The sequence below is a fragment of the Oryctolagus cuniculus genome, chromosome 11 (genome assembly GCF_964237555.1).
Source record: "Oryctolagus cuniculus chromosome 11, mOryCun1.1, whole genome shotgun sequence".
Classification (NCBI taxonomy): Eukaryota; Metazoa; Chordata; class Mammalia; order Lagomorpha; family Leporidae; genus Oryctolagus; species Oryctolagus cuniculus.
In genome coordinates, this window is record NC_091442.1 from 101,471,547 (window position 1) to 101,499,134 (window position 27,588).

The 27,588-nt window shown below is 39.3% G+C and overlaps 1 protein-coding gene across 9 annotated transcripts in view; it reads left to right on the forward strand.

The window, feature by feature from the left end:
• Nucleotides 1-26,968, forward strand: part of TMPO (thymopoietin) — a 31,777-nt gene extending 4,809 nt beyond the window's left edge. Inside the window, exons 2-10 of one of the 9 annotated variants that reach the window (XM_070052737.1) lie at nt 4,194-4,320; nt 7,826-7,984; nt 8,906-8,998; nt 13,590-13,687; nt 21,087-21,203; nt 21,302-21,397; nt 21,798-21,908; nt 22,881-22,969; nt 24,780-26,968. In XM_070052737.1, coding sequence (XP_069908838.1) covers nt 4,194-4,320; nt 7,826-7,984; nt 8,906-8,998; nt 13,590-13,687; nt 21,087-21,203; nt 21,302-21,397; nt 21,798-21,908; nt 22,881-22,969; nt 24,780-25,068 — 1,179 coding nt within the window. In that variant the 3' untranslated portion in view covers nt 25,069-26,968. Of the gene's footprint in view, nt 1-4,193; nt 4,321-7,825; nt 7,985-8,905; nt 11,738-13,589; nt 13,688-21,086; nt 21,204-21,301; nt 21,398-21,797; nt 21,909-22,880; nt 22,970-24,779 lie in introns of those variants that run through there. The other 8 variants (XM_070052738.1, XM_008256931.4, XM_070052739.1 and 5 more) reach the window with 8 other exon arrangements.
• The last annotated feature ends 620 nt before the right edge of the window (nt 26,969-27,588 follow it).

Below are 27,588 nucleotides of genomic sequence, written 5' to 3' on the forward strand. Positions count from 1 at the left end.
TAGTGCTCGATAATTGATATTTATTACAGCATAAGATTTCTGTGGGTTTTTTTTCTTCGTTTAATGCTACGGGTGGGAGGAGAAGATGGTAGGCAGTACAATGCAAAGTCATTCTAGTGTAGTTCTCAGAAACTTGTGAGGAAAGTATGTGAAAGTGATACATAATAGATACAAATTCCAATGTTACTGTGTAACTGCTGAGTTCCTGAGTTAGCTCTGAAGACTTGGACCTCAGTTTCCTCAATTGTCTAATGGGATGTTTAACATTTTCTTAGAGGAGTTTTAGGGTTCTCTAAGTTAAGACAAATTAAGTAGTTAGGACACAACTGAGAAAAGAAAATTTTTGAGAGGCAGTTGGGTACAGAGGGAGCTCCAATCCGCTACTTCATACCCCAAATGTCTGCAGCTGTAGGATCTGAGAATCTGCTCAGTGTAGGTCTCCCACATGGGTGGCAGGAACCCACTTACCTAAGCCATTACTAGTAACGCAAAGGCTAGGCTAAACAAAATATGACCTTTGGTAGTGTTCCTGCCTTCTGCTGCCCCCTGAAATGTTGCCTCCGTATTATCTAAGCTATACATTAAAAATACAGATTCTCAGAGTGAGCCTTTGGCTTAGCAGTTAAGATTCCTACGTGGCACATCAGAGTACCTAGGTTCAATTCCCAGCTCTGGTTCCTGACTATAGCTTCTTTGTTTTATTCTCTGCCTCTCAAGTAGGTAATTAATTAAAAAAATAAATTTTCAGGCCCAAGATTAAGAATCAGAGTAGTATAAGACATTTTAAAATAGGGTTAACTATTCCAAATGACCTGAGGTTTTGATAACAAGCTACACATAGGGACTGTAGCGCAAATTGTTTACTATTTCAAGGTAATAGAACATATGTACAGCAACTAAAGAAAAGCCGGTGAAATAGTGTAAGTGCCACAGAAAGATTTCTTGAAAATTACAGGCTACTGCAAGAAGTTTGAATTCCTAGATATTAAAAAAAAAATGTGAACAACAGAGAGTCAGACAGATAAAACAGAGAGAAATCTCCTAACCACTGTGTCATTTCCCAAATACCCAAAACAGGCAGGTCTGGACCAAGCTGAAGCTGGAGTCAGGAACTCAGTGCAGGTCTCTCACATGGATGGCAGAGGTCCAGCTACTTAAGCCATTACATGCTGCCACCCAGGGTATACATTAGCAGGAAGCTGGAATTGGAAGCAGGGCCTGGACTCAGATCCAGATACTACATCCCAAGCAGCGCCCTAACCAGTGAACCAAAATGCCAGTCCAAATCTTTTAAATATTTCTCTTGAACTGACATCATTGTTCTTATTAGCAGCTATTTAAAAAAAAAAAAAAAAAAAAGGTTTATTTATTTGAAAGGTAGGCTTACAGAGAGGCAGAGGCAGAGAGAGAGGTCTTCCATCTACTGGTTCACTCCCCAAATGGCCATGATGGCTGAAGCTGGACCAATCCAAAGCCAGAAGCTTCTTCCAGGTCTCTCCCATGGGTACAGGGGCCCAAGCACATGTGCCACCTTCCACTGCTTTCCCAGGCCATAGCAGAGCTATATCAGAAGTGGAGCGGCTGGTTCTTGAACCAGTGCCCATATCAGATGCCAGCACTTATAAGCGGTGGCTTTACCTGTCACACACACTACAGCGCCAGCCCTAGCAGCTATCTTATAGAATGTCATACAACCTTGTTTTATATTCGGCATTTCAATTTTTTTTTTTTTAAGATTTTATTTTATTTATTTGAAAGAGTGACAGAGAGAGGTCGAGACAGAGAGAGAGGTCTTCCATCCGCTAGTTCACTCCCCAGATGGCCGCAACAGCCAGAGCTGTGCTGAGCCAAAGCCAGGAGCCGGGAGCTTCTTCTGGGTTTCCCGTGCGGGTGCAGGGGCCCAGGGACTTGGACCATTTTCTGCTATCCCAGGCCATAGTAGAGAGCTGGATTGGAAGAGGACCAGCAGAGACTAGAACCAGCGCCCATATAGGAAGCTGGCACTTCAGGCCGGGGCTTTAACCTGCTGCGCCACAGCACCGGCCCCATCAAATTTTTATTTGTTAAAACAGAAATTCTAGTATATGGCCAAATAATACTTAATATTTTTCCCCTCCAAACATAATTAGAAATTTGTCCATGCAACTTTGTACTTCTAGCCATTTTTCATAAAATATTTCTAGGGTACAGTATTCCTCAAATAGTAATTTGGGCCTAAATTGATTTTATGCTTGTGGCCATCTGTTTTTTTGTTCAGAACACTGATGGTTTCTGATTACAGAAATATTTAGAAGGTACCCAGGAGCTCAGTGTTTGGCGCAGCAGTTGAGATGCCACTTGGGACACTGCACACCAGATCAGAATGCCTGAATAGGAGTTGCTGGCTCTGCTTCCTATTCTAGCTTCCTGATAATGCACACCTTGGGAGACAGAGATAGCAGATGTTGTAGCTAGAGTCATTGGGCCATCTTCCACTGCTTTCCTGGGCACCAGTGTCATAGGTGGCAGCTTAACCTGCTGTACCACGATGTTGGGCCTGCTCTTTTGAATTGCTAATGCCATTATTACCTCTTTACATAGGTAATCCAGAATGGACATATTTTAATCATAGCTTTAAGGCCGGCGCCGCGGCTCAATAGGCTAATCCTCCTCCTGCGGCACCAGCACCCCAGGTTCTAGTCCCGGTCGGGGCGCCAGATTCTGTCCCAGTTGCCCCTCTTCTAGTCCAGCTCTCTGCTATGGCCCGGGAGTGCAGTGGAGGATGGCCCAAGGGGCCCTGCACCCGCATGGGAGACCAGGAGAAGCACCTGGCTCCTGCCATCAGATCAGCGCAGTGAGCCGGCCGCAGCGCACCGGCTGCAGTGGCCATTGGGGGGTAAACCAACAGAAAAGGAAGACCTTTCTCTGTCTCTCTCACTGTCCACTCTGCCTGTCAAAAAAGTCATAGCTTTGGGCCAGCGCCGCGGCTCACTAGGCTAATCCTCCGCCTTGCGGTGCTGGCACACAGGGTTCTAGTCCTGGTCAGGGCGCCGGATTCTGTCCCGGTTGCCCCTCTTCCAGGCCAGCTCTCTGCTGTGGCCCGGGAGTGCAGTGGAGGATGGCCCAACTCCTTGGGCCCTGCACCCCATGGGAGACCAGGATAAGTACCTGGCTCCTGCCATCGGATCAGCGCAGTGCGCCGGCTGCAGCGCGCTGGCCGCGGTGGCCATTGGAGGGTGAATCAACGGCAAAAGGAAGACCTTTCTCTCTGTCTCTCTCTCTCACTGTCCACTCTGCCTGTCAAAAAAAAAAAAAAAAAGTCATAGCTTTAAAATTTGAATTGTGTGCTTTTATTATTAGTTATGAACAGAAGAATTGAACTTAGAAAATGTCTTCAAATAATTGCTTTTTTTTTTTTTTAAAGATTTAATTATTTGGGGGCCAGCGCTGTGGTACAGTAGGTTAACACCCTGACCTGAAGCGCCAGCATCCCATATGGGCGCCCATTCGATTCCCGGCTGCTCCACCTCTGATCCAGCTCTCTGCTATGGCCTGGGAAAGCAGTAGAAGATAGCCTAAGTCTTTGGGCCCCTGCACCTGTGTGTGAGACCTGGAAGAAGCTCCTGGCTCCTGGCTCCTGGCTCCTGGCTTCGGACTGGCACAGCCCTGGCCATTGCAGCCAATTGGGGAGTAAACCATCTGATGGAAGACCTTTCTGTCTCTCTGCCTCTCCTTTCTCTGTGTAACTCTGACTTTCAAATAAATAAATAAATCTTTAAAAAATATTTTATTTGAAAGGCAGAGAGAGAGAGGTCTTCCATCTGCTGGTTCACTCCCCAAATGGCTGCAGCAGCCAGAGCTGCGCTGATCCAGAGCCAGGAGCCAGGAGCTCTTCCAAGTCTCACACACGGGTGTAGGGGCCCATGGACTCGGGCCATCTTCTATTCCTTTCCCAGGCCATAGCAGAGAGCTATATCAGAAATGGACTGGGACTCAAACCTGCGCCCATATGGGATGCCAGCACTGTAGGTGGCAGCTTTACCTACTACACCACAGCGCCGTCCCCAAATAATTGCTTTTAGTCAAGTTGCCAACGCCTGACATAACTATAAATCAATTTGTAAGTGAATTTGCATGTTTATTGTATATATTGCTATTTATCTAATGAACAGACACTTTTTCATTGTATGGAAATAACTGAATTTTGTTTCCAGAAAGCTACAAAGAAAACTGATAAACCCAGACTAGATGATAAAGATGATCTAGATGTAACAGAGCTTACTAATGAAGATCTTCTCGAGCAGCTTGTGAAATATGGAGTAAATCCTGGCCCTATTGTGGGTAAGTTGATAAAATGTCAAGTAAGTTTTTCAAATTGCTCTCTTTTTTATTTTTTCTTTTTCAAGATTTATTTATATGAAAGGCAGAGTTTCAGAGAGATGGGGAGAGCTTCCATCTGCTGGTTCACTCCCCAAATGGACACAACAGTGAATTCTGGGCCAGGTTGAAGCCAGGAACCAGAAACTTCTTCCAGTTCTCCCACATGGGTCCAGGGGCCCAAGCACTTGAGCCATCTTCCCCTACTTTGCCAGGCACAATAAGCCTCCCAGATTGTTTTCTTGCCCAACAGAGTTTGGGATATTAGGGCCAGTCTTATTAATCATTTGTATGACCAAAACCTTAGTTTTCTTGACTCTAAATGAAGGAAATAAAATGAAAGAATTGAACTAGATGATCTCCAGAATTACCTGTCTTTGTTTTATGAGGTGCTCACTTCACGCCACCTGGTGAGACGTATGGGTCTTCCATGACAATTGAGAGAAATCTTAGACAACATAGCTAATTCATCCAAATCAGTAAGTTGGTGACAGACTTGTTCATATAAACCATTACTCAACTGCTGGCACAGTGCCTTTTTTAGTTATGTCAACAGTCCTGTCCTGGTTGGAATTCAAGAATGATACCTTGAAGGACAAATTGCAAAAAGAAAACATAGAACTAAATACACTGGTTTTTTATCACTGGGTCACATTTAAGGGATAATTTTACAAAGTTGGTTATGCCTTAATTTTGGAGTTCTTAGCAGTAATCTCTAAGATGAGAAAAATCCATTTTCATCTACTAAATTGCAAAATTTTTAACATTGTAAATTTGGTCATTTTTGAGCAATGACTTAGAATATTTTTAGTTTATACACTACTTCCAAATAGATAAGCCTATAAATATAATTATCAACACATTTGATGCCCTTTTTAATGTTTTCATTTAAAATTTCAAAAGGGAGATACTGAAAATGTGTGTTACATATCAACACACACTGAATTACATAATGATGTACCTGGTGTTTATTTTAAGACTACAGTATATAATATTCTTTTTTTTTTTTTTTTTAACAGGCAGAGTGGACAGTGAGAGAGAGAGAGACAGAGAGAAAGGTCTTCCTTTTGCCGTTGGTTCACCCTCCAATGGCCGCCGCGGCCGGCGCACCGCGCTGATCCGATGGCAGGAGCCAGGAGCCAGGTGCTTTTCCTGGTCTCCCATGGGGTGCAGGGCCCAAGCACCTGGGCCATCCTCCACTGCACTCCCTGGCCACAGCAGAGGGCTGGCCTGGAAGAGGGGCAACCGGGACTAGAACCCGGTGTACCGGCGCCGCTAGGCGGAGGATTAGCCTAGTGAGCCGCGGCGCCAGCCAGTATATAATATTCTTAAGTATGTGTTACTTCTGGGGACCGCTATGGTGTTTTGGGCTAAGCCTCCACCTGCAGCACTGGCATCCCATATGGGTGTCATTTCAAGTCCTAGCTGTTCCACTTCCAATCCACCTTTCTGCTGTGGCCTGGGAAAGTAGTAGAAGATGGCCCAAGTCTTTGGGCCCCTGCACCCATGTGGGAGACCTGGAAGAAGCTTCTGGTCAGATTGGCCAGCTCCAGCTATTGTGGCCATTTGGGGAGTGAACCAGCAGATGGAAGACCTTTCTCTGTGTGTCCTCCTCTCTGTTTGTAACTCTACCTCTCAAATAAATAAATAAAAATCTTTAAAAAAAATTGTGATCCTTCTAAAAGCTATCTTTGTCACTTTGCTAATCCTATAGAAATTAAGATACAGTTAGTGTAAAACAAAAGCTTTTTTGGATTTTTTTTTTTTTTTAAGATTTATTTATTTACTTGAAAGAGTTACACAGAGAAGGAGAGGCAGAGAGAGAGGTCTTCCATCCGTTGGTTCACTCCCCAGATGGCCGCAACAGGTGGAGCTGTGCCGATCCAAAGCCAGGAGCCAGGATCTTCTTCTGGGTCTCCCATGTGGGTGCAGGGGCCCAAGGACCTGAGCCATCCTCCACTGTTTTCCTAGGCCATAGCAGAGAGCCAGAAGTGGCTCGGAAGTGGAGCAGCCAGGACTTAAACCGGCGCCCATGTGGGATGCCAGCACTATAGGCACCGGCTTTACCCTCTACACCACAGCACCGGCCCCTACTTTGGGTTTTAAACTGTCATTTATGTTGAAGTGGGATAAGACTTTGTAATTAGTTTACTTTGTAATTTCTACTTGTAATATGTGTTTTCCATAGAAGATCATTTTAACTACAAAGTAGTTGTTTCTAAGTGATTTATAGCACATTTCTTTTCCTTGTAAATGAGTAGGCATTTATAAGAATATCATACACTTGTGGGGATATAATCATACTTTTTTTTTTGTTTTCTGAGATTTTTATTTTTATTTATTTGAGAGGTAGAGTTACAGACAGAGAGAGGGAGAGAGAAAGGTCTTCCCTCCATTAGTTCACTCCCTAGATCACCGCAATGGCCGGAGCTGCACCGATCCAGAGTCAGGAGCCTCTTCCAAGCTCACACACAGGTGCAGGGGTCCAAAGGCTTGGGCATCGTCTACTGCTTCCCCAGGCCATTAGCAGAGAGCTGGATTGGAAGAGGAGCAGCCACGACTCGAACAGTGCCCATATGGGATGCTGGCGACACAGGCAGAGGATTAACCTACTGCGCCACAGCGCTGGCCCCCATAGCTATTCTTTAGAGGGCTACAATCTGTTTATTCTGATTTTCTACCTAGTTAAGTGCTGTTATATAGTGTGGAGAAAATATACAAAGTCAAGGACTTTAAATCAGGAAACATGGTGGTCTAAGACCTCCATATTCAGTGTTATTAAAAGAAGTGTTGGGGGCCGGTGTTGTGGCATATTGGGTAAAACCAACACCTGTGATGCCAACATTCCATATGGGCACCGGTTTGAGTCCCAGCTGTTTTACTTCTGATCCAGCTCCCTGCTAATGGCCTGGAAAAAGCAGAAGATGGCCCAAGTGCTTGGGCCTCTGCCATCCACCTGGAAGACCTAGAAGAAGCTACCAGCTCCTGGCTTTGCCATGGCCATCTGGAGAGTGAACCAGCAGATGGAAGATTTTTCTTTCTCCCTCTCTCCCTCTATTTCTGTTAACTCTTGGCTTTCTTTCTTTCTTTCTTTCTTTCTTTCTTTCTTTCTTTCTTTCTTTTTTTTTTTTTTTTTTAAGAGAAAGGGTTTATTGATGGGGAAACCCAACAGACCGGAGAGAAGGGGCAAAGAAGGAAAAGAGAGAGAAGGAGAGCATAAGAGGGAGATCTCTGATCAAGAGAGAGCAACATGTTCAGGAGCAGGTGCTGTTAAAACATTATCCTAATCATCTGTTAGAATCCTGGAAAAACTCCTGTTTTACAAGAGTCCACAGCACAGCATTTTTAAGCACTTAAGTTTACAGAAGCAAAGAGTGAAAGTCAGTTTAAAATGTTGCTAAGAATAATGTTTATGGTGAGCTTTCAATAAGACATTACAAGTATTAATGCAGGTTCTATCTTAACATAGGAACAACCAGGAAGCTATATGAGAAAAAGCTATTGAAACTGAGAGAACAAGGAACAGAATCAAGGTCTTCTACTCCTCTACCAACAATTTCTTCTTCAGCAGAAAATACAAGGCAGAATGGAAGTAATGACTCTGACAGATACAGTGACAATGAAGAAGGTAAAATTTTAAATGATTTCAGTCAGACACATGTAATTTTTCAGAGTTAACATTCATTGACCATAAAGGTAAAATTTAAGAGGCAGTCTGGGCAAGATACATACAGTTTTGTTCATAATGTTAATCTTCCAACTAATTTAAATAGTTTTTGTTTGGAATTATAAGATAAAAAGACACAAATGTCTAATTTTCCATCACCTAAAATTGTCATTTAACTGTTTTTGCCTGAGATCTTATTTTTCTAAGATAATAAAATGATACAAGTAAAGACAAAATTCCTCTTTACCTTCTCCCATTATCTGCACCACAGAAATAACCATTCATATTACTTTGATGTTTATTATCTAACTTTTTATATTTTCACAAACTCATCAAATATACATGTATTGTGCTTTTAAATTTATAAAATGATACACTAAATCTTTTTAAATTCCAAATTTTTGAGTTCTAATCTTGATTTATTATGTATATTTCTCATAATTAAGATTCAATGATAGCATTTGAGTATGGCATGTTTTCTCTGTTCTCTCGATATATATTTAAATTGCTTACAGTGTTAAATAATCTGATTTCAGGGCAACTTTAAAGCAGATATTTTGACTGTTTTTAGTAGACTAATTCAAGAAAATTTAAATATTTTTGGAGACTAGTATGTGAATTAAATGTCCTTTTAAAAATTATTATGACTTACTATTTATAATCTTAAAGTCATAACTTTATTTCTTGATTATTTAATTTGATCCAAATTGGTAATATATACCTTCATAAGCTTTGCCTGCAAGGGCAGTATGTCAAATTGGTTGTTCAGACTACGAAATGTAGTTTTTTCTTTCAACAGCACTATTTTAGCAAAGAGGCAAAGAATAAAATCAGCTCAAACTGGAGTAATGCTTAAACTTCCTGCCTCTTTTGCCTCTACAGGAAAGAAGAAAGAACACAAGAAAGTGAAGTCCACTAGGGATTTTGTTCCTTTCTCTGAACTTCCAACTACTCCCTCTGGTGGATTTTTTCAGGGTATTTCTTTTCCTGAAATCTCCACCCGTCCTCCTTTGGGCAGGACTGAACTACAGGCAGCTAAGAAAGTACATACTTCTAAGGGAGACCCACCTAGGGAGCCTCTTATTCCCACAACCTTGCCTGACAGGGAACAGATGCAGCAGTTAGCCTCTGGAGAGAGTGTATTTGCTTCCTCCAGGCCTAGCCGTGATAGGAGGTTAGAGAAAAGCTCTTCGTCATCTTCTCAGCATGAACTCGCTGCCATGTTGGTCCCTACTGCAGCTTCTCCTTCAGTGATTAAAGAAACCACCACTACTTGCTATAAAGACGTAGTAGAAAATATTTTCCATGGAGAGAAAAGTGGAATTCGACCGCTGTGTACTGAGAGGTCCCATTTTTCAGATCAGTCTGTTCTCTCCACTGAAAGGGAAGTTCTAGAAGAGTCTGAGAGATCACAAGTAATTTCTCCATCACTTGCTCAGGCAATCAAAGATTATGTCAACTCTCTGTTGGTCCAGGGTGGGGTAGGAAGTTTGCCTGGGACTTCTAACTCTACATCCACACTGGATGTAGGAAACATATGGAAGATAATTGACCGATCCAATTCCCAAGAAACTGAATCCCTGTCTCCTCCACGAAAATTACGTAGACTCAGTGAGAAGGTGGGAGAGGAACGGGATTCAGGTTCCTCTGTGGCGTTTCAGAACGTTCCTGCACCTGAGCAGATGTCTTCCTTGGCCAAAACTGTTGTCTCTCATTCACTCACCACCTTAGGCATGGAAATGTCTAAGCACTTGCAGCATGATAAAATAGATGCCTCAGAAGTATCTTTTCCCTTCCATGAATCTATTTTAAAAGTAATTGAAGAGGAGTGGCAGCAAATTGACAGGCAGCTGCCTTCATTGGCACGCAAGTATCCGATTTCTTCTAGTGAGGCAACACGTATATTATCAGTTCCAAAAGTAGATGATGAAATCCTGGGGTTTACTTCTGAAACCTCTCCACCGGCAGGTAGTCAGGCATCCTCCACTGAACCTTGTGATAAACACTTAGAATTGGCGCTCTGTAGAGCATACGAGGCTGCAGCATCTGCGTTACAGATTGCAACCCACACTGCCTTTGTAGTTAAGGCTATGCAGGCAGACATTAGTCAGGCTGCCCAAATTCTTAGCTCAGATCCTGGTTGTACACACCAGGCACTTGGGATTCTGAGCAAAACATATGATGCAGCCTCATTTATTTGTGAGGCTGCATTCGATGAAGTGAAGATGGCTGCCCATACCATGGGATCTTCCACTCTGGGTCGCCGATATCTCTGGTTGAAGGATTGCAAAATTAGCCCAGCTTCTAAGAATAAGCTGGCTGTTACTCCCTTTAAAGGTGGGACATTATTTGGAGGAGAAGTACACAAACTAATTAAAAAGCGTGTAAGTAAACACTAACACAGATAAGAACAAAGACATCTGTCTTACCTTTGATATGGAGAATTTGGATGCTTTTCTAGGAATTTTAGATACTTCTATGCCAAGGTTTTCTTTCTTTTGAAGGCCTTTTTAGTCTCTAAATAGGGCTGATTTCAAAATCTTAAGCTTTAACCCATCAAATTACTTTATACAAGTATTATATAGAAATCTTTTTTTTCCTTAAGATTTACACAGATTAAAAAGTCTCATTCTATTTAAAACTCTCTAGATCACATATTTGTCTCATAAAAATAGTTCACTCTTTTGTATTATGCTTTTACAATTGTAAAATTAAGAAGACTCTAGCAGCTACAATGTAAGTAGAGTCTTCACTGTTTCCTGGTATCATATGCATTTTCCTTTATACTTAGCATAGAATTAAGCACTTGTTGCACATTTGAAGCAATTATTTTTCTCATTTTTAATACGCCCATCTGAGTATTTCTAAACTTTGTAGATTCCCCACATTTTTGCTCTTTTCTTTCTTTTTGTTTATTTACCTGTCTGCAATATTATTCATAGTATTATAGATGAATGCAGCTGAAAAGTGCCAGTTTGTAAATTGTTACTGATCACAGAAAAGATAAGTATGCACAAAATTTAAATTTGGATTTTTTTTTTAAGTAAATGATAGGATTTATTTTTGCCATAAAATTTTATCTATATAAAACCAATATACTATTGGACATTCTGCCTCATTACTTCATGGACTGGTGACAAATGATTCTTGGTTCATAGCCCAGTCCATGGGCAATGATTTGAGAAACACTATTGTAGATGATAAATATTCTGGGATGGTGCATGCTCACTATCACTATCTTTTCAGGTGAACTATATACACTGAAAAGATGGAGTTTTATTTTAAATTTTTAAAGTACTTTTAAGGTATTATGTTTCATGGATGATTAGGCTTAACAATCTAGACTCTAAAAGGCAAATTTAAATGATTTTTTAAAGCAATAAATCATACTGTAGCCCTGCATCTGTATAAAGCAATATTTTACCCTGTTTTCATTTCTGTTATTGTTAGATGAGACAATCTAATTGTAGAGGCATTGTGGAAAATAGTAGTCTTAAGCATATCAAAATATGGTCCCTTGGGTATCTCTTTAGAGATTATCATATTCTTAGACTACACATGTCCATCTTTGAAGCTTTCTGGGAATAATTTTGTTTGTTATTTGTCTTCTGAGCTGTATATATATACAGGTACTTTACTAAGTGCTATGTGATTTTTTAAAAATGTGTTACTGTAGAATGCTTCTGCAAATTCAATAAAGTTGTTAAATCAGAACAGTTCTGCGTGGTCTCCAGAAACATGTTGTATGTGTGTTTTTTTTGTGAAGTTGTAACGAGTTAATGTGGATGATCATCCTTTCTCCATTTCATCTTTGAAACTCACTTGACAGGCTAGTGGTATAGTTGAAAATATTCTAATACTGTTGTATGGTTTTTCTTCTATTTGAGGAACATGTTTTAAGTGGTTGTTGGGACCTAAATTTCTAAGAGTTCATGTGTAACCAAATACCTTATTGATCTTAATTTCTGTTCAACTAAGTGTTGTGCTTTTTTAACTTTATGCTTTCCAGTTCTTAGATTTTGAGTTAACAAAGTATAAAAGTAAATTTCATAATGCTGCCAGACATAGATACATGTTTAAATTGATAGATCCATTAAAAAGTTTTGGAAGATGGGGACATGGAGTAAATGGTTTAGTTCTAAATAAAGATTGAACTGTTTGAGCTAACTTGGTGAAAAAATCACTGTTCTTTTTTGGCACACTTGGAAGAAGTTTTTGACTAACTAGTATTAGACTGGAAAGTTAGCAAAACACATATCATAGCTGTCTTCACTTTTTAGCACAACTACACTGAATTTAGATAAAACTAGGCTTTGTTTTAGAATTGACTTCATTATTTTCTCTTTGGTAAGAAAGTAAAACAACTTTTTTTGGTAGTGGAAGTTTTTCTATATTATGATAAATGGCCACAAAAATGGGAAACTTAGCGTTTTTGTCAGTCAAGATTTATTTATTTATTTGATGGGCAGCATCACAGAGGGAGAGAGGGAAATAGATACCTTCAATCTGCTGATTCACCCCGGAAATGACTACAACAGCTGGGGCTGGTCCAGGAGCAAGCCATGAGCTAGGAGCTTCATTTGGGTCTCATGTGGGTGGTAGAGGCCAAGTACTTGGACCACTTTGCACTGCCTCCCCAGGAGTATTAGCAGGGAGCTGGATGGACAGCAGAACAGCTGGGACTCAAACCGGCACTCTGATATGGGATACCAGTGTTGCAAGTGGTGGGTTCACTTGCTGCGCCACAGTGCAAGCCCCCAAAATTTAGATCTTTAAATGGTGATAGAAATCAAGACTAGGAGAATGGACTGTTGAAACCTATAAAAATTACATTATCTTTGAGTTGCTTGTTTAATGACCATCATGGTGATAAGCCAAGTAATATAGATATACTGGCCTCTTTTCAAAGAAATGCTGTTTTTATTACAAGGAAGAGGAGGAAGGTGACTTCTGATTGGTTGTACTTTTCTATGAACAAGATTCCTCCTTAGTTCAGCCGTGCCCAAGTTTTTTATAACTACCTGAAAAAAGGAAGAGGAGAGAGTTCTGTACTGTACTTATTTGCTTACATCATTTGGCAGTTATGATTTACTGTTATTTGGGACTTGATAACATAATAGGTGTTTTCATTCTTCAACTTCCCTATAGCTTTTCCCCCTACAATTCAAATTTTCATGTAATAAACTAATTTGTGCTGTATGGTGGTGATGTATATGAACCAAACCGTGGTAACATCTAAATGTTCCTTTTCCCACACCTAAGTTGTTTTTAGTGAGAAGTTTCCATAGGAACAGCTTGAGTTTTCTTTGTGTAAAACTATTAGTCTCAAAAAGGAGAGGAGAATGATAGGAAGAAGTAGTGGTTAAAGAATGGGAGAGAGAGAAATGGAATAAAACAGTAAAAGGTGCTTTTTAAGACAAGTTACATTTAAACAATTTTGGTGTATTAAGGTATTATGAATGGACACCCCTGTTTTTGTATTAATGCACTTAAAACAAAAGTACTGTTAGGATAACAGTTTTGTGTATGTTTCAGAGAGTAATGGTTTCTCTGATATTATTTCCAGACTCTAAAATAGAGCTCAAGCTTGAGAAGAGAGAACCGCTAAAGGGCAGAGCAAAGACGCCAGTAACGCTCAAGCAAAGAAGAATTGAGCACAATCAGGTATCTTTAGTTTTATGATCACCGTGTACAAGTGTGAGGAATCTCCTGACAGCACCTAATCTGTCTTGTGTTTCAGCCTTTGATTAATAGTTGACACTGAGATTCCAGTACATCCAGGAAAACTGTTTAATCTCATTGTTAGCTAAATGGCATTAGAAAGCTAAACTTCGTGGATTTTGTTGGTAGTGTTGTCAGTGCTTGCTGCAAAAAGCAAATGTTTAATGTCACGTTTGTATTGGATTCTGTGGTGTGTGAGGAATATTTTAAAGGTAGGAATGCCTAAGCACTCTGATAGTTCTCTAAAAGGCAGGAAAAGGGTTTTATATTTGTGTCTTCGTTTCTGGATTTTTGACTCTGCATTTACTTTTGTCTGTCTTGTCTCTCTGAACTGAGTCTGGTCATAAAACCAATGTTTTTCCTTATTCTAGCTAAAAATTATTGTGGGAGAGGCAAGATGCAGTTTTTCAAAATGAAAATGTGTAAGTGTAGGTATAAGTGAAGAAAAGGAAAGCATTGAGTAATCTAGCTGACACCTTACAAGACAGATATCCCTTGAGTCTTGTTCCTCACTCTTGCTCTTCGTAGCTAGGATTTGTCTAGTTGATTATCTCCTTGCATTGTCATTTTAAAATTGAACATCCTCATAGGAAATGTTCATAATTTCAAAACTGTTAGAAATATGCTTGGTGACTTTGGAGAATGTGTAGTGCACTGAATGTAGATGTTGTTTACTATAGCAGCAAACATCAGAATAAATATTTATTGCTCTTTAGCTACAGGAGCATGCTGAAGAGCAAGGAAACATCAAAGCAAGAGTCACTAGGAAAATGTAGTGAAGGAGAAGCATGGAGAATTTTGTCCTGCGTATGCAAGCAGGAATGGTATAAGTGCTAACAAGAGAGGCAACTGAACAGATAAGCAGTTAAAAGAAGATGAATGTGTTAATGATGGTTTAAGGGGTAATTGTTTGAATTGGGGAATCTAAACTGAGGGACAGGAAAAATTGTTAAAGGAAGGACAGGACAGGTAGAATCAGACAATGGTGGTCTTAGAGAAAATTTTAAAAAAATGAAAAAGAGTTGAATGACCCTCCAGGCACAGATATTCGACAGTTCTCGGTGTTTTGCCACTTAGTTTCATCTCCTGCACCCTCCATGTTCTTCAGTTATTTTTGGTTTACTTTTGATGAAGAGTATTAAAGCAAATCCCTGATAACATCATTTCACACATTCAGGTTTTATCACATCTCTAAAAAATAAGAGTGTTTAAATGACAATGCCCCATCAAACCTAATAAAATTCGTAGTTCCTTCATATCTAATCCACCTTCAAATTCCTCCAGTTTCAGAAATGTCTCATTTATGATTATATAGCTTAAATCAACATCTAGGTAAGATCCATGTACATACTTGATTTGGGGATATTTTAATCTCTAAAGTCTGCAGCTGGTCCCACTATAACTTTGCCCTTCCCTCCACTTATTAGGTGAAGAAACTAGGCCATTACAATGTTTACGATATATCATTTAATTTACTCTTCTGTGCCCTGTATTTCCTGTGGACTGGCAATTAGACATATAGTTAGGCTGCGCAGTAGTTTCTGTGATGAGAGAAATATTTTGGATCTGTCTTATTCATTATAGTAGCCACTAGCTATTAACTGCTTGGAATGTGGTTAATATGGCTGAGAAGCTAAGTTTTAATTGAGTTTAAATTTAAATAGACACATGGCTAGTGGCTGCCATATTGGACAACACAGATCTGAATTCAGGTTCAGTTTCTTTGGCAAGAAAACTTTGCAGTTGATGTGGGTTTCCTGTTGCCTTCATTAAGGAGGTAGATGATGTCCTTGTGATGATTCTAAAATTAATAAATAATAGATTCATATTTGGAATCCTGGCCCATCTTCCATTTGCTGGTTCACTCCCCAAATGGCTGCAACAGCCAGGGCTGGACCAAGACAAAGCCAGAAGCCTGAAACTCCATTTATAGCACCCATATAGGTGTCAGGTTCCCAGGTGCAATAGCAGGGAGCTGAATAGGAAGCAGAGCAGCTGAACTTGAACCAGTGCTTAGGTATGGGATGTCAGCATTGCAAGTGGCAGCTGAACCCATTGTGCCACAACACCAGCCCCAGATACATTTTAATTCTTTTTTAAAATTAAATACTTAGATTTACCTATACTCTCCTTTATGTAAAAGGCAGTCTACTTTATAAATTTCTTTCTGTCTAACCTAAACATATCCTAGAGATCACACAGTAAAAGAATGTAGCCACCTTTCTCATTGCTTTGTATAACTATTTTTTGGTTTTGCATTTGATGAATGTACTGTAATTTTGGGGGCTACTTTCAATGGATATTTGATTTGTTTTCAGTTGTGTAGTATTAATAATGCCAAGATGACTCCTTGAACAGCCTTTTCTTAAAAAAAAAAAAAAAAAAAAAGTCTCATTTATTTGAAAGGCAGGGTGACAGAAGAGAAAAAGAGACAGAAAGAAATCTTCCACCCAGTAATTCACTCCCTGAATGCCTGGCTGAAACCAGGAGCCTGGAAATCCATCCACGTCTCCCATTTGGGTGGCAGGGGCTCAAGTATGTGAGCTGCTGTCATCTGCTGCCTCCCGTGGGCATTAACAGGGAGCTGAATTGGAAGCACACAGTGGATGGAGCTCAAACCAGACACTTCAATATGAAAAGTGGGCATATCAAATGTCAGCTTAACCACTTTGCCACAACACCCTCCACCCTCCCCAACAGCCTGTGTCATTGTCAATTTTTGTTTGAGAAAGGCTAGTGAAATTTCCAGGTGCCTTTTTTAATTAGCTTGGTTATTTTTCCTGTGACTCTCCCAAATCCCCCACCCTTTGGGAGAAAACTTTTTTAGAACTTAGTTTTGTGTAGAATTTTTGTTTAGAGGTTTTTTTTGGGGGGGTGGGGGTGGGGGATACTTTTGTTTGAGAGACAAGAGACACCAGTAATCTTCTGTTTGATTTACTCCCCAAATGCCTACAACAACCAGGGCTCGGGCCAGCCCCAAGCCAGGAGCCAGGAGGTCAGTCTGTGTCACCCATGTGAATGGCAGGGCCCCGTGTACATGAGCTATCACCTGCTTCCCCAAAAAGCACACATTAGCAGGAAGTTAAGTCAGAAGTGGAGCTCATACTGGAATCAGGCAATCCGGTATGGGAGGCCAGACATCCCAAGTGATATATTAACCGCCGCACCAAACACCTGCCCCTGTAGTTTTTATTTATTTATTTATTTTATTTATAGATTTTATATATATATATATATATTTTTTTTTTTTTTTGACAGGCAGAGTGGATAGTGAGAGAGAGACAGAGAGAAAGGTCTTCCTTTTCCATTGGTTCAGCCCTCGATGGCCACTGCGGCCAGTGCACCGCGCTGCTCCAAAGCCAGGAGACAGGTGCTTCTCCTGGTCTCCCATGGGGTGCAGGGCCCAAGCACTTGGGCCATCCTCCACTGCACTCCCGGGCCACAGCAGAGAGCTGGCCTGGAAGAGGAGCAACCGGGACAGAACCAGTGCTCCAACTGGGACTAGAACCCAGTGTTCGGTGCCGCAGACAGAGGATTAGCCTAATGAGCCATGGCACCGGCCTATTTATATATTTTTTTAAGATTTATTTATTTGATAGAGTTACATAGAGAAGGAGAGGCAGAGAGAGATCTTCCATCCACTGGTTTACACCCCAGTTTGCCGCAATGCCTGGAGCTGAGCCAATCCAAAGCCAGGGGCCAGGAGCCTCCTCTAGGTCTTCCACGCTGGTACAGGGATCCAAGGACCTGGGCCATCCTCTATTGCCCTGCTAGGCCACAGCAGAGAGCCTGATAGGAAGTGGAGCAACCGGGACTGGAACTGACACCCATATGGGATGCCAGCACTGCAGGCAGTGGCTTTATCCACTACACCACAGTGCTGGCCCCTGCAGTTTTTATTTATTGGAATGTATAGCCCACTTTAATTACCCAGCTTCTGCATTCACATCTGCCTCAACTATCTGCTATCTTCTCAGTAACTATTTACCTGATAGCTTCTCAGAAGGCAATAGGAGAGGTTTCTGTTTATTCTTCTAGTTGTCTTGATAAATCAGAACTTTGAGTAGAACTTGCTGAGCGTAAATAGCAGTGCAATTCTTAATTTTGCCTTCAGTGCATACAGCAATTACGTTACTTTTACATATCAGTAATCTTTCTGTTCAGTCAGTAATTGTTTTGGTCAGTTTTACTAAGTAATTAAATTATAAAGTTAACTTTTATTTTTAGCTTGTGTTTTCTTCTATAAGTTACTTATTTATAAGTATGGTTTCAGGTTAAAAAATTTTTAAATTCCTTTATTGTATAAAAAGGTCGTTGATTATTTTCCTGTGACAGTGGTTTAAATTAAATAATGATAGGCACTAATAAAATCACCTTTTAGTCCTCAACCATAGAATTTATGAGCAGAAGGAGAGGATAAGTGATTTGTAGGATTCCCTGCTCTTCCCATAGGCAACCTATGAGTTTCTTATGTTTCCTTTCACAGAAGAAAACCTTTTAAGTTGAACTTGGCCTTTAAAATGTAATATTTTTTAATTAGTCATACGATTTCAATGAATTTTTGGCAAAATTTTAATAGATAATTTCAATTATTTATTCAGAATGAAATAGAAGAAATAGAAAGTTATCCAATTTAGTAAATGCCCAGTTTTAAAGGGAAAGCCTGTCTCTCCCTACCTCCCTCCTGTCTCACTCCTCTATCTGGTCTTTATATTATACTAGTTGCATAGCTGATAACTTTATTAGCCCTTCCAAGTAATATAATTAATTAATTATTTGAAGAGTTCTTAAATATTGGTTTTTAATATCAAACTAGAATATAAAAGAAACGTCTTCCACTTTGGCCCCTTTGCAAATATTTAAAAGGAAGCAGTTTTGAAAGTTTTTGCAAACTTAAATTTGAATTACATCATAAGTCCATTATTGTCAGTTGTGTGTGTATAAATATATATATATGCATGTATGTAATTTTTAATTTTCTGAGAGAGAATGTGCTGCTGTCTACTGGCTTATTCCCTAAATGCTTGCAACAATCAGTGGTGGAGCAGAGCAGTACAGGTCTACAGCAGGAGCCCAGTTACTGAAACTGTGACCTGCTGGCTCCCAGGCTCAGCATTAGGAGGAAGCTGGAGTTAGGAAGCAGACTCAGGTATCAAACCTGGGCACTTCAGTACAGGACATGGGCGTTCCAGGGCTAAGCCAGATGCCTGCCCCTAGTTACATTATTCTAAAACCATTTGTTCACAATCCTGGCTGCGTAGAGTCCTCAGGAAATTTAAGAATTAACTGTGTCCAGGCCCTTCTAGAAGAGTTTATGCTTTAACTGATCTAAGGTGGGGTTGGGTTTATTCAATATTTTTTTTTTAAGTTCTTCCTACGTACAATACTGTACCACAAGAATTGCGTCAGAGTAAGATATGATTTTTCTATTCATACAATCAGAAATTTGACGTTTTAAGTATTTATTATTTCTATGTGTGATTTGTTTGTAAATTGATCTTTTGACTAGCCTGAATTTTGCATTCAGTCCTAATAGATAGAATAAGAAACAGATTACAATTGTCAGTCTTTTGATGTCAGTTCCAAGTGTGGATAAACACCATGTCATCAGATAAATGAGACTGTCTACTGTATGAGCTTTTGATAGTAATGCTTCTAGCCAAATTCATTAGGTTACTGCTCTTGTTACAGAATAATAGGAAATTTATTTGTCTTTAAAGGATTTATTTTATGTATTTGAAATGCAGAGTTATAGAGTCGGGGAGAGAGAGAGATCATCCATTTGCTGGTTCACAAATGGTTGTAAGAGTTGGAGCTGGCCAGGAGCTTCATCCTCATATCCCACATAGGTGGCAGGAGCCCAAGAAGTTGGGCCAGGCACATTAACAGGAAGCTAGATCAGAAGTAAAGCAACCAGGACTCAGACCCATGACTATAAGGATGCTGGTGTGACAGGTGTCAGCTTAACCTGCTACGCCACAATGCCAGCATCTTGTCTTTGAATTTAATAGCCATTGACAGACTTTAAGCTGTCAGTTATCTAGAGAAAATATTGGCTTAAAAGCATGACACCATAAGCATACTCTTCTGCTACATAGTCATTGATGGATGTTCTCTATTTAAAAGAATCTTCAGGTAATATTGGATTCAAAAGTTAAAACCTTTGTGCTCAGAATGCAGAATCTCCATGCGCAACCCCCACCCCAGGTGGTTAATATATAAGCACATTACAGTTTGAGAAGCAGTAGTCCGATGGATTTCAAGCTAGTATGTAAGAACTGTTCCTTTTTTTTTTTTTTTTTTTAATTTATTTGAAAGTCAGAGGTACAGAGAGAATCTTCCATCCACTGGTGCACTCCCCAAATCACTGCAATGGCCAGGGCTGGGCAAGGCCAGAGCCAGGAGTTTCATCTGGGTCTCCCATGTGGGTGCAGTGGCCCAAGCACTTGGGCTATCCTTCACTGCTTTCCCAGGCACATTAACAGGGAGCTGGATGGGAAGGAGAGCAGCTGGGGCTGGAACCTGGTACCCATATGGGATGCTGGTGTTGCAGGTGACAACTAAACCTGCTGTGCCACAGCACCAGCCCCAACATTATTTTTTAAATGCAAAGAAAGGTCAGTTTTTCAGGGAGAAATGGATCTGGGACTGAATGGTAACAGCTATCTATTGCTGTTTCCCTTAACTCTGGAGGTAGGCATGGGCTATGTTGCAGTTTGGCAGTGAGATAATAGGCTCACATGTTCATAGAACGATGACCATCAGGTTCTTGCTGCCTAGTTTTGATTTGATCTGTTTCAGGAAGAGTTTGATACCTGGAAAGTTTTGAGCTTACACAGCTATGTGTGGATTACAATTTAAACTGGTTTTACTAAAATAATCCTAACGTGAAAAGAAAAGTATTTATGCTTACAGCACAAAAGTTTGTATTTATGTTTCAAATTAGTAAACACATATTCCAATAAATGACTTTCTTATATAATAATCATCATGGCTTTTGTTTAAGCAAAGAAGTGCAGCTACCGCATTAGAGCCAGGTAGCAAACAACAGGGCATGGAAGGAGCCTGTGGTAATTGATGTGCTTTCTCCCCCTACTTTTGTTATAATTTGTAATTTGCTAGCTACTACAGGGGAGGACTCTTCAATATATTTTACCATCTTTTAAATGTTTTCTGAAGCCTATTTAACAATTCTGTCGCTATATTGAGACATATTTTGAGGGCATACCATTGTTTGTAAATGCTGGAATTTGGAGACTGCATGGCTTAATGTGCTAATATGGCCATCATAAAGGTGTTTGATATTAGAATATGACTTTTTAATATGTCGATGCTTAAATAGAGCTACTCTCAAGCTGGAGTGACTGAGACTGAATGGACAAGTGGATCTTCCAGAGGCGGACCTCTGCAGGCATTAACTAGGGAGTCTACAAGAGGGTCAAGAACTCCAAGGAAAAGGGTGATGCAAGGCTTATTGCTTAGAATTGGGGTTCAGATTGGCAGGGTTTTAGTGACTCTTTTATATTTATTGTTTTTGTTTTGTTTTCAAACTAACAGGTGGAAACTTCAGAACATATTCATATAGATGGTGCAGTAATTTCACAGAGTACTCCCATAGCTGAAACTATAATGGCTTCAAGCAACGACACCTTAGTAAATATGTTTCATAAACTGTACAAGTGGTATTCTTGATAAATTACCCTGTAATTGGAAATGGGGAGGTGGTAAATTCTGGCGCATTTCAAATTTCCATGTTATTGAACAGATTTTATACTGATTTTCTCCCATAGAGTCTGAATTTTAAAATTTTTTGCTATAGTCAATTTATATAAATTTAATTTATTGTACAAGTATCTTAAGTATTACAAGGATACTTTTTGCTAAAAAGAATGTTAAGGCTTCATGAGTCGAGGTGCTGAATGTGTTAGTGACTAGGCTCTGTTGTATAAATTTTTATTAAAGGAAAATTTCAAATATAGAAGTAGAATTATCTTTTTAAGTGTCTTTGTTATGTTTGGATAATTCTGAGTCTGAATAATTTGAATCTTGGCAGGTTGTCAATAGGGTGACTGGAAATTTCAAGCATGCAACTCCTATTCTGCCAATCACTGAATTCTCAGACATACCCAGAAGAACACCAAAGAAACCATTGACGAGAGCTGAAGTAAATGATTAATACAATTTAGATCGATGCTATCATTGATCTTTCCAAGCAGAAATATTTTATATCTGTTGGGGTTTTTTAGAGTGGGAGGGAACAGCTTTCTTATTGGGTGGTGTGTATATATATGCATATATTATCTTGACACATTTTTATTACTGAAAATGGAAGCTAAAACTAATATAATGTGACTTGCTAATACTATCTTCTTGCTTCTCTGTGACTTTTAAGTTCCAGTTTTCAAGGGATTTATCATTTGTGTGCTGCTTATGTCTTCTGTTTGTCATGGATGCAAATTTGAAAGTGCTACTGGGCTTTGAGGGAGGCTACACTTTCTGTCATTGAAAGGTCAAATAATGGGACTTTAATCTTGGTGCTTGAATTGATTCAACTGTATAATTAAGCTTTAAAGTACTAACTGCATGATGCCTTATAATTTTATGAATATTTACCGAAGCACATAGGATATTTATTTTGATCGGACATTGAGGTAAACAGCCAATCAATCAAGCTAAGAAATTATTCTGTTTTCTAAGTTGGAAAGATTGTGTTGACCAATGGTTTAAAATAGACTAAAATTTGTTGAAGTCCAGGTTAGTTGGATATCTTACATACTGAATCATTTATCATGGGATTTATAACAGGAAGAAAAATAGACTCAGTGTTTTATTAATGCAAAGCAAGGAAAATAAGTGAGAGAATTTACACTGCCATGTTAAATTACTGGATTCCCCACAGGCACTTACTTAAATGTGCGGCAGTTTTCCAAAAAACGCACTAAGATTTTCTCACATTGAGAAAATTTGAAGAGAACCTTGGAAGCATGTGGATACATAGATGATAATAAATTAAAGAGCGGCAGTTGTAAAACTTGGGATAGATTTAAGGACCTTTTGTCTAAAACTTAATTTAAAATTATGTTTTAATGATTGTACATTTGCACTAAATTTAATTTGTTTCTTTGTTTCTTACTAGGTGGGAGAAAAAACAGAGGACAGAAGAGTAGAAAGGGATATTCTTAAGGAAATGTTTCCGTATGAAGCAGCTACACCAACAGGAATTAGGTACTCACAGATATATATCTGTATTCCCAGAATTAAACTGTTCTTTTGGGAGTAGGCCCACTAAGCCACCAGTTGTCCATATCCTTGCAAACTGAATCAGTTTCAAAATTAACTTTGTTAAGAAGCTGAAGGATTAGAAAGAGATCATTTACTAGAGCCAGGATCAAAGCACCCCAGCTGCTCTGTTTCCAATCCAGCTCTCTGCAAAATGTACCTGAGAAAGCAGCAAAAGATAGCTCAAGTGCTTGGGCCCCTGCTACCCACTTGGGAGACCCAGATGAAGTTCCGGGCTCCTGGCATCTCCCCAGCTGTTGCAACCATTTGGGGAGTGAACCAATGGATAGAAGATCTCTTTCTGGCCGGCGCTGCGGCTCACTAGGCTAATCCTCCACCTTGTAGCGCCAGCACACTGGGTTCTAGTCCCGGTCAGGGCGCCGGATTCTGTCCTGGTTGCCCCTCTTCCAGGCCAGCTCTCTGCTGTGGCCTAGGAGTGCAGTGGAGGATGGCCCAAGTGCTTGGGCCCTGCACCCCATGGGAGACCAGGGGAAGCGCCTGGCTCCTGCCTTCGGATCAGCGCGGTGCGCTGGCTGCAGCACGCCAGCCGCGGCGGCCATTGGAGGGTGAACCAACGGCAAAGGAAGACCCTTTTTCTCTGTCTCTCTCTCTCTCACTATCCACTCTGCCTGTCAAAAAAAAAAAAAAAAAGAAGAAGAAGAAGAAGATCTCTATCTCTGTCTCTCTGCCTCTCTCTGTCACTCTACTTTTCAAATAAATGAATCTTTTTTTTTTTTTCTTTCTTAAAAAAGTCACCTATTTAATTTTTACTTAAAACTTTAATTGGAAACCCATTAGGAAAGAAATTTTTCCTCTGAGTTTTCTTTTCTAGTTTAAATATCTATATTTAAATTTTTAAATTAATTTATTTAGCTTACTTAAAAGGCAGACGGAGCTCCCATCCACTAGTTTACTCTCCAACTGCCTTCATCCAGGTCTCCCACCCAGGTGGCAGGAATCCAACTAGTTGAGTCATCACCTGCTTCCTCCCAGAGTGTGCATTATCAAGAAGCTGGAATTGGGAGTGGAGTCTGGACTCAAACTCAGGCCCTGCAATGTGGGATATAGGCTTCCCAAGGCAGCTTCTTAACCACTAAGCCGAATACCCATCCCAAAATGGCTATATTTAGACATCTTAAATTATTTCCTAACAGAGGGAGTCACAACTAATGCTACTTTTTCTCTTTTAACATAATATTCTTGAAAAGCCTCTTAAGGAATCAGATTTAATAAATATTTATTGATATTATGAATATTATTTTATTTTTTTAATTTTTATTTATTTGTATGAAAGAGTTAGAGAGATCTTCTATCCACTGGTTCACTCCCAAGATGGCTGCCATGGGCAGGACTGAGCCAGGGTGAAACCAGGAGCTAGGAACTTCATCCAGGTCTCCTACAGTGGTGGTAGGGGCTCAAGCACTTGGGCCATTTTCTGCTGCTTTTCCCAGGCCTTCAACGGGTTTTGCTGGATCAGAAGTGGAACAGCTGGGACATGAACCAGCTCCCATACGGGATGCTGGCATCACAGGCAGTAGCTTTACCTGCTGTGCTACAAAGCCCACCCCTGAATGTTATTTCCTAATAAAAAGATGCATGTAACTTTTTAAAATGAAACATAGAGCGAAGTTGCTGCTTTATGTGTCAGTTTTTCACTCTTACCTCATGGATATGCTTCGAATTAGGCATGGTAATGACACTTTATGTCATTTGTCTATGCTATGACTCTAAAATGTTCTTCTTTCACTCCCAACAGTGCCAGTTGCCGCAGACCAATCAAAGGTGCTGCAGGACGGCCATTAGAACTCAGCGATTTCAGGATGGAGGAGTCTTTTTCATCTAAATATGTTCCTAAGTATGTTCCCTTGGCAGATGTCAAATCAGAAAAGACGAAAAAAAAGGGACGCTCCATTCCTATGTGGATAAAAATTTTGCTGTTTGTTATTGTGGCAGTTTTTTTGTTTTTGGTCTATCAAGCTATGGAAACCAACCAAGGAAATCCCTTCTCCAGCTTTCTTCTAGATGACTCTAGAAAACTCAAGTGAAATCTTTGGCACATTCAACTTGGTCTCCTATTTTTAATAACTGTATAAAAAATGTATATGCTTGTTGACTCAAGAACTAAAAATAATGTGATTTCACCTCAATAAACATAGTATTCCATTGAAAACAAACAAGATACATAGATGGACTTCATTTAAATGTTTTGGACCTTGGACTAGTAGGAGATCACTTTGTGCCATATGAATAATCTTTTTTAGCTCTGGAACTTTTTTGTAGGCTTTATTTTTTTAATGTGGACATCTTATTTCATTTTTGGGGAAAATGTATATGTTTTTGTGTATTTGGGAAACACGAAGGGCGTAAAACATGGCAGTATAATGTGAAGTTACACATTTAAATACTTTGAATTATTACAGAAAAGATTTTAAGAATTCTCTGCTTATTAAAAATTTAGACATACACATAATGAAATTCGGTAAGAGGAAAAGTAACAGTTGTACTTTTTTAACTGCTACAAAGTTTGATGGTGTTATGAGGAAGAAGTACAGCAATAATCTCTTCTGTAACTTTTATTAATAGCAATGTTGCCCTATCGTACTCTTTTTAGAAGGTTTTTAGTATCATGAAAGTCCTACTTCAGTAAGACCCATTTAAATACAGTTGATTTTTAGCAGGGAGCTGTTAGTGCAACATACACATGTTTTAGAGAACTTTAGCTGGCTGTACCTGTTTTAAAAAGCTGATAGCTAGCTATAAGGCTATGATTAGAAATTTGTACTTTTTATTTACAGCAGAACATTTATTCTGTCAATTCAATTTGCTACCAAGATATTTTTTTAGATAAATAAGTGTGTGTGTGTCTGTCTGTTTAGAAGTTAGAAACTTTAAACACCAGTCTTCGATTCCATTTGGATTCATTTATTGCATTGTCTTCTCTTACCAAAAATAAATTTTGTCATTTTTTTTGCCCTGTATTTCCCAATGTAATTTTGATTAAAAAGTGCAAAAGCTATTAGGTTTTTAAATTAATAAATAAGCATCAGTTAGTACCTGAAGTTGTAAACTCTGAATATGAGGTGGGCATTATGATTCTGTATACTCTTAAAATGGTTAACTTTTTTCTTTCTGGTTGGTTTTTTTTGTTTTTGTTTTTGTTTTTGTTTTTTTAGCTGAAACTTACCTCACGTATAACTTGGTTAAGTAAAGTAGTAGGTAATTGAAATTTCAATAGAATCAAGTAAAACAAAATTAGAACCTTCATTTGAGTCTCAGCTTTACATGAAACCATGAAGCACACTAAAAATGTAAGTTATTTTAAAATATCATCTGAATGTTAAAAAGAAGCTGAAGGTGTATTCAGACCAGCCCACAATGATTATTTGTATTAGCCCTATTCTGATATTTAGTTTTTAGATATTTTGTAGGCATTTTCATTAATACCCTGGAATTGAGAACAGAAACACTTGCAGGTCATCCAGTCCTGCAGGGCATATGGGAAACTTACTCCTAGATCAGAAATGCTTCCCTCTCTGAGTAAAAGTGCTTCTTTGAGATGAGCCACAGAGGGGGCACATTTTACTCTTTCTCTGCTGTAAGGTAGTACTAGTCTATACTTTGTTTTTTGTTTTCAGCATTTTGTTTATAATTAGAAATTGTGAGAAGCTCCACTTAATGTTTAAACATGTGGGGAGATATGTCTGACTTAACATGTATGTAAGATCAATTCTCTAATAGGAAAACTGTGGTCCAAAATAGCAAAAGTAGGACCAGCTAAAACATGTAGTCATTTTTTTAAACATGTACTTGGTCTTTTGTGTGTGTCTGTCTGATTCCACTAGAGTAAATGTGTCCTTGATGTAAATGCAAAGCATTTCCTCCTGATCAAATTGTAGATGTAGACTTTACCATATAATTCAATAATAAAAGAGTAATTAACCTCTGGTTTTGTTGTTGCAATAAATGACTTTCAGACAACTAAGATTGGTAGATAATATTTCTTAGGTGGTATTTTTGTATTACTGAGTTTCAGTTGTCATTTTAGTCTGTTCCTCTGTGTTTTGCTTGTAATCGTTGTAGCAATCAGGTTCATGGGTAAGCACTGTATAGCCTTGATACTCACAGAGTGACATTAGAAAGCTCTCTGAACTTTACTCAATACAGTATACTGACTGCTTTTTTTTTTTTTTTTTGGTCTTTATCTACCCCCTTCTCCCTCTGTTTTAATTTTCTACTACTTACCTGTGATTTATCTTAACTCATCTTTGTTAGTCTTGCTCTGAGACTAACCCAAGTTGTTCCTGTGGTAGTCATCATGAAGATAAATGATGAAAATGCTATTGTATCTGTCATTTGCATGTCCTCCAAAGGTATTTTTATTTAGATTCATGATTCTCAAAGTAATCCATACACCATAAATTAGAAAGCAGATAGCATGAAAGGCTTAAAATAACAACTAACTGCATTCTTACCATGTGCTAGGTACTGTTCAAAGAGCTTAGTGCTTACTCATTCCTCATAATCAATGAAGTAAGTTTTTTTTTTTTTAAAGATTTATTTATTTA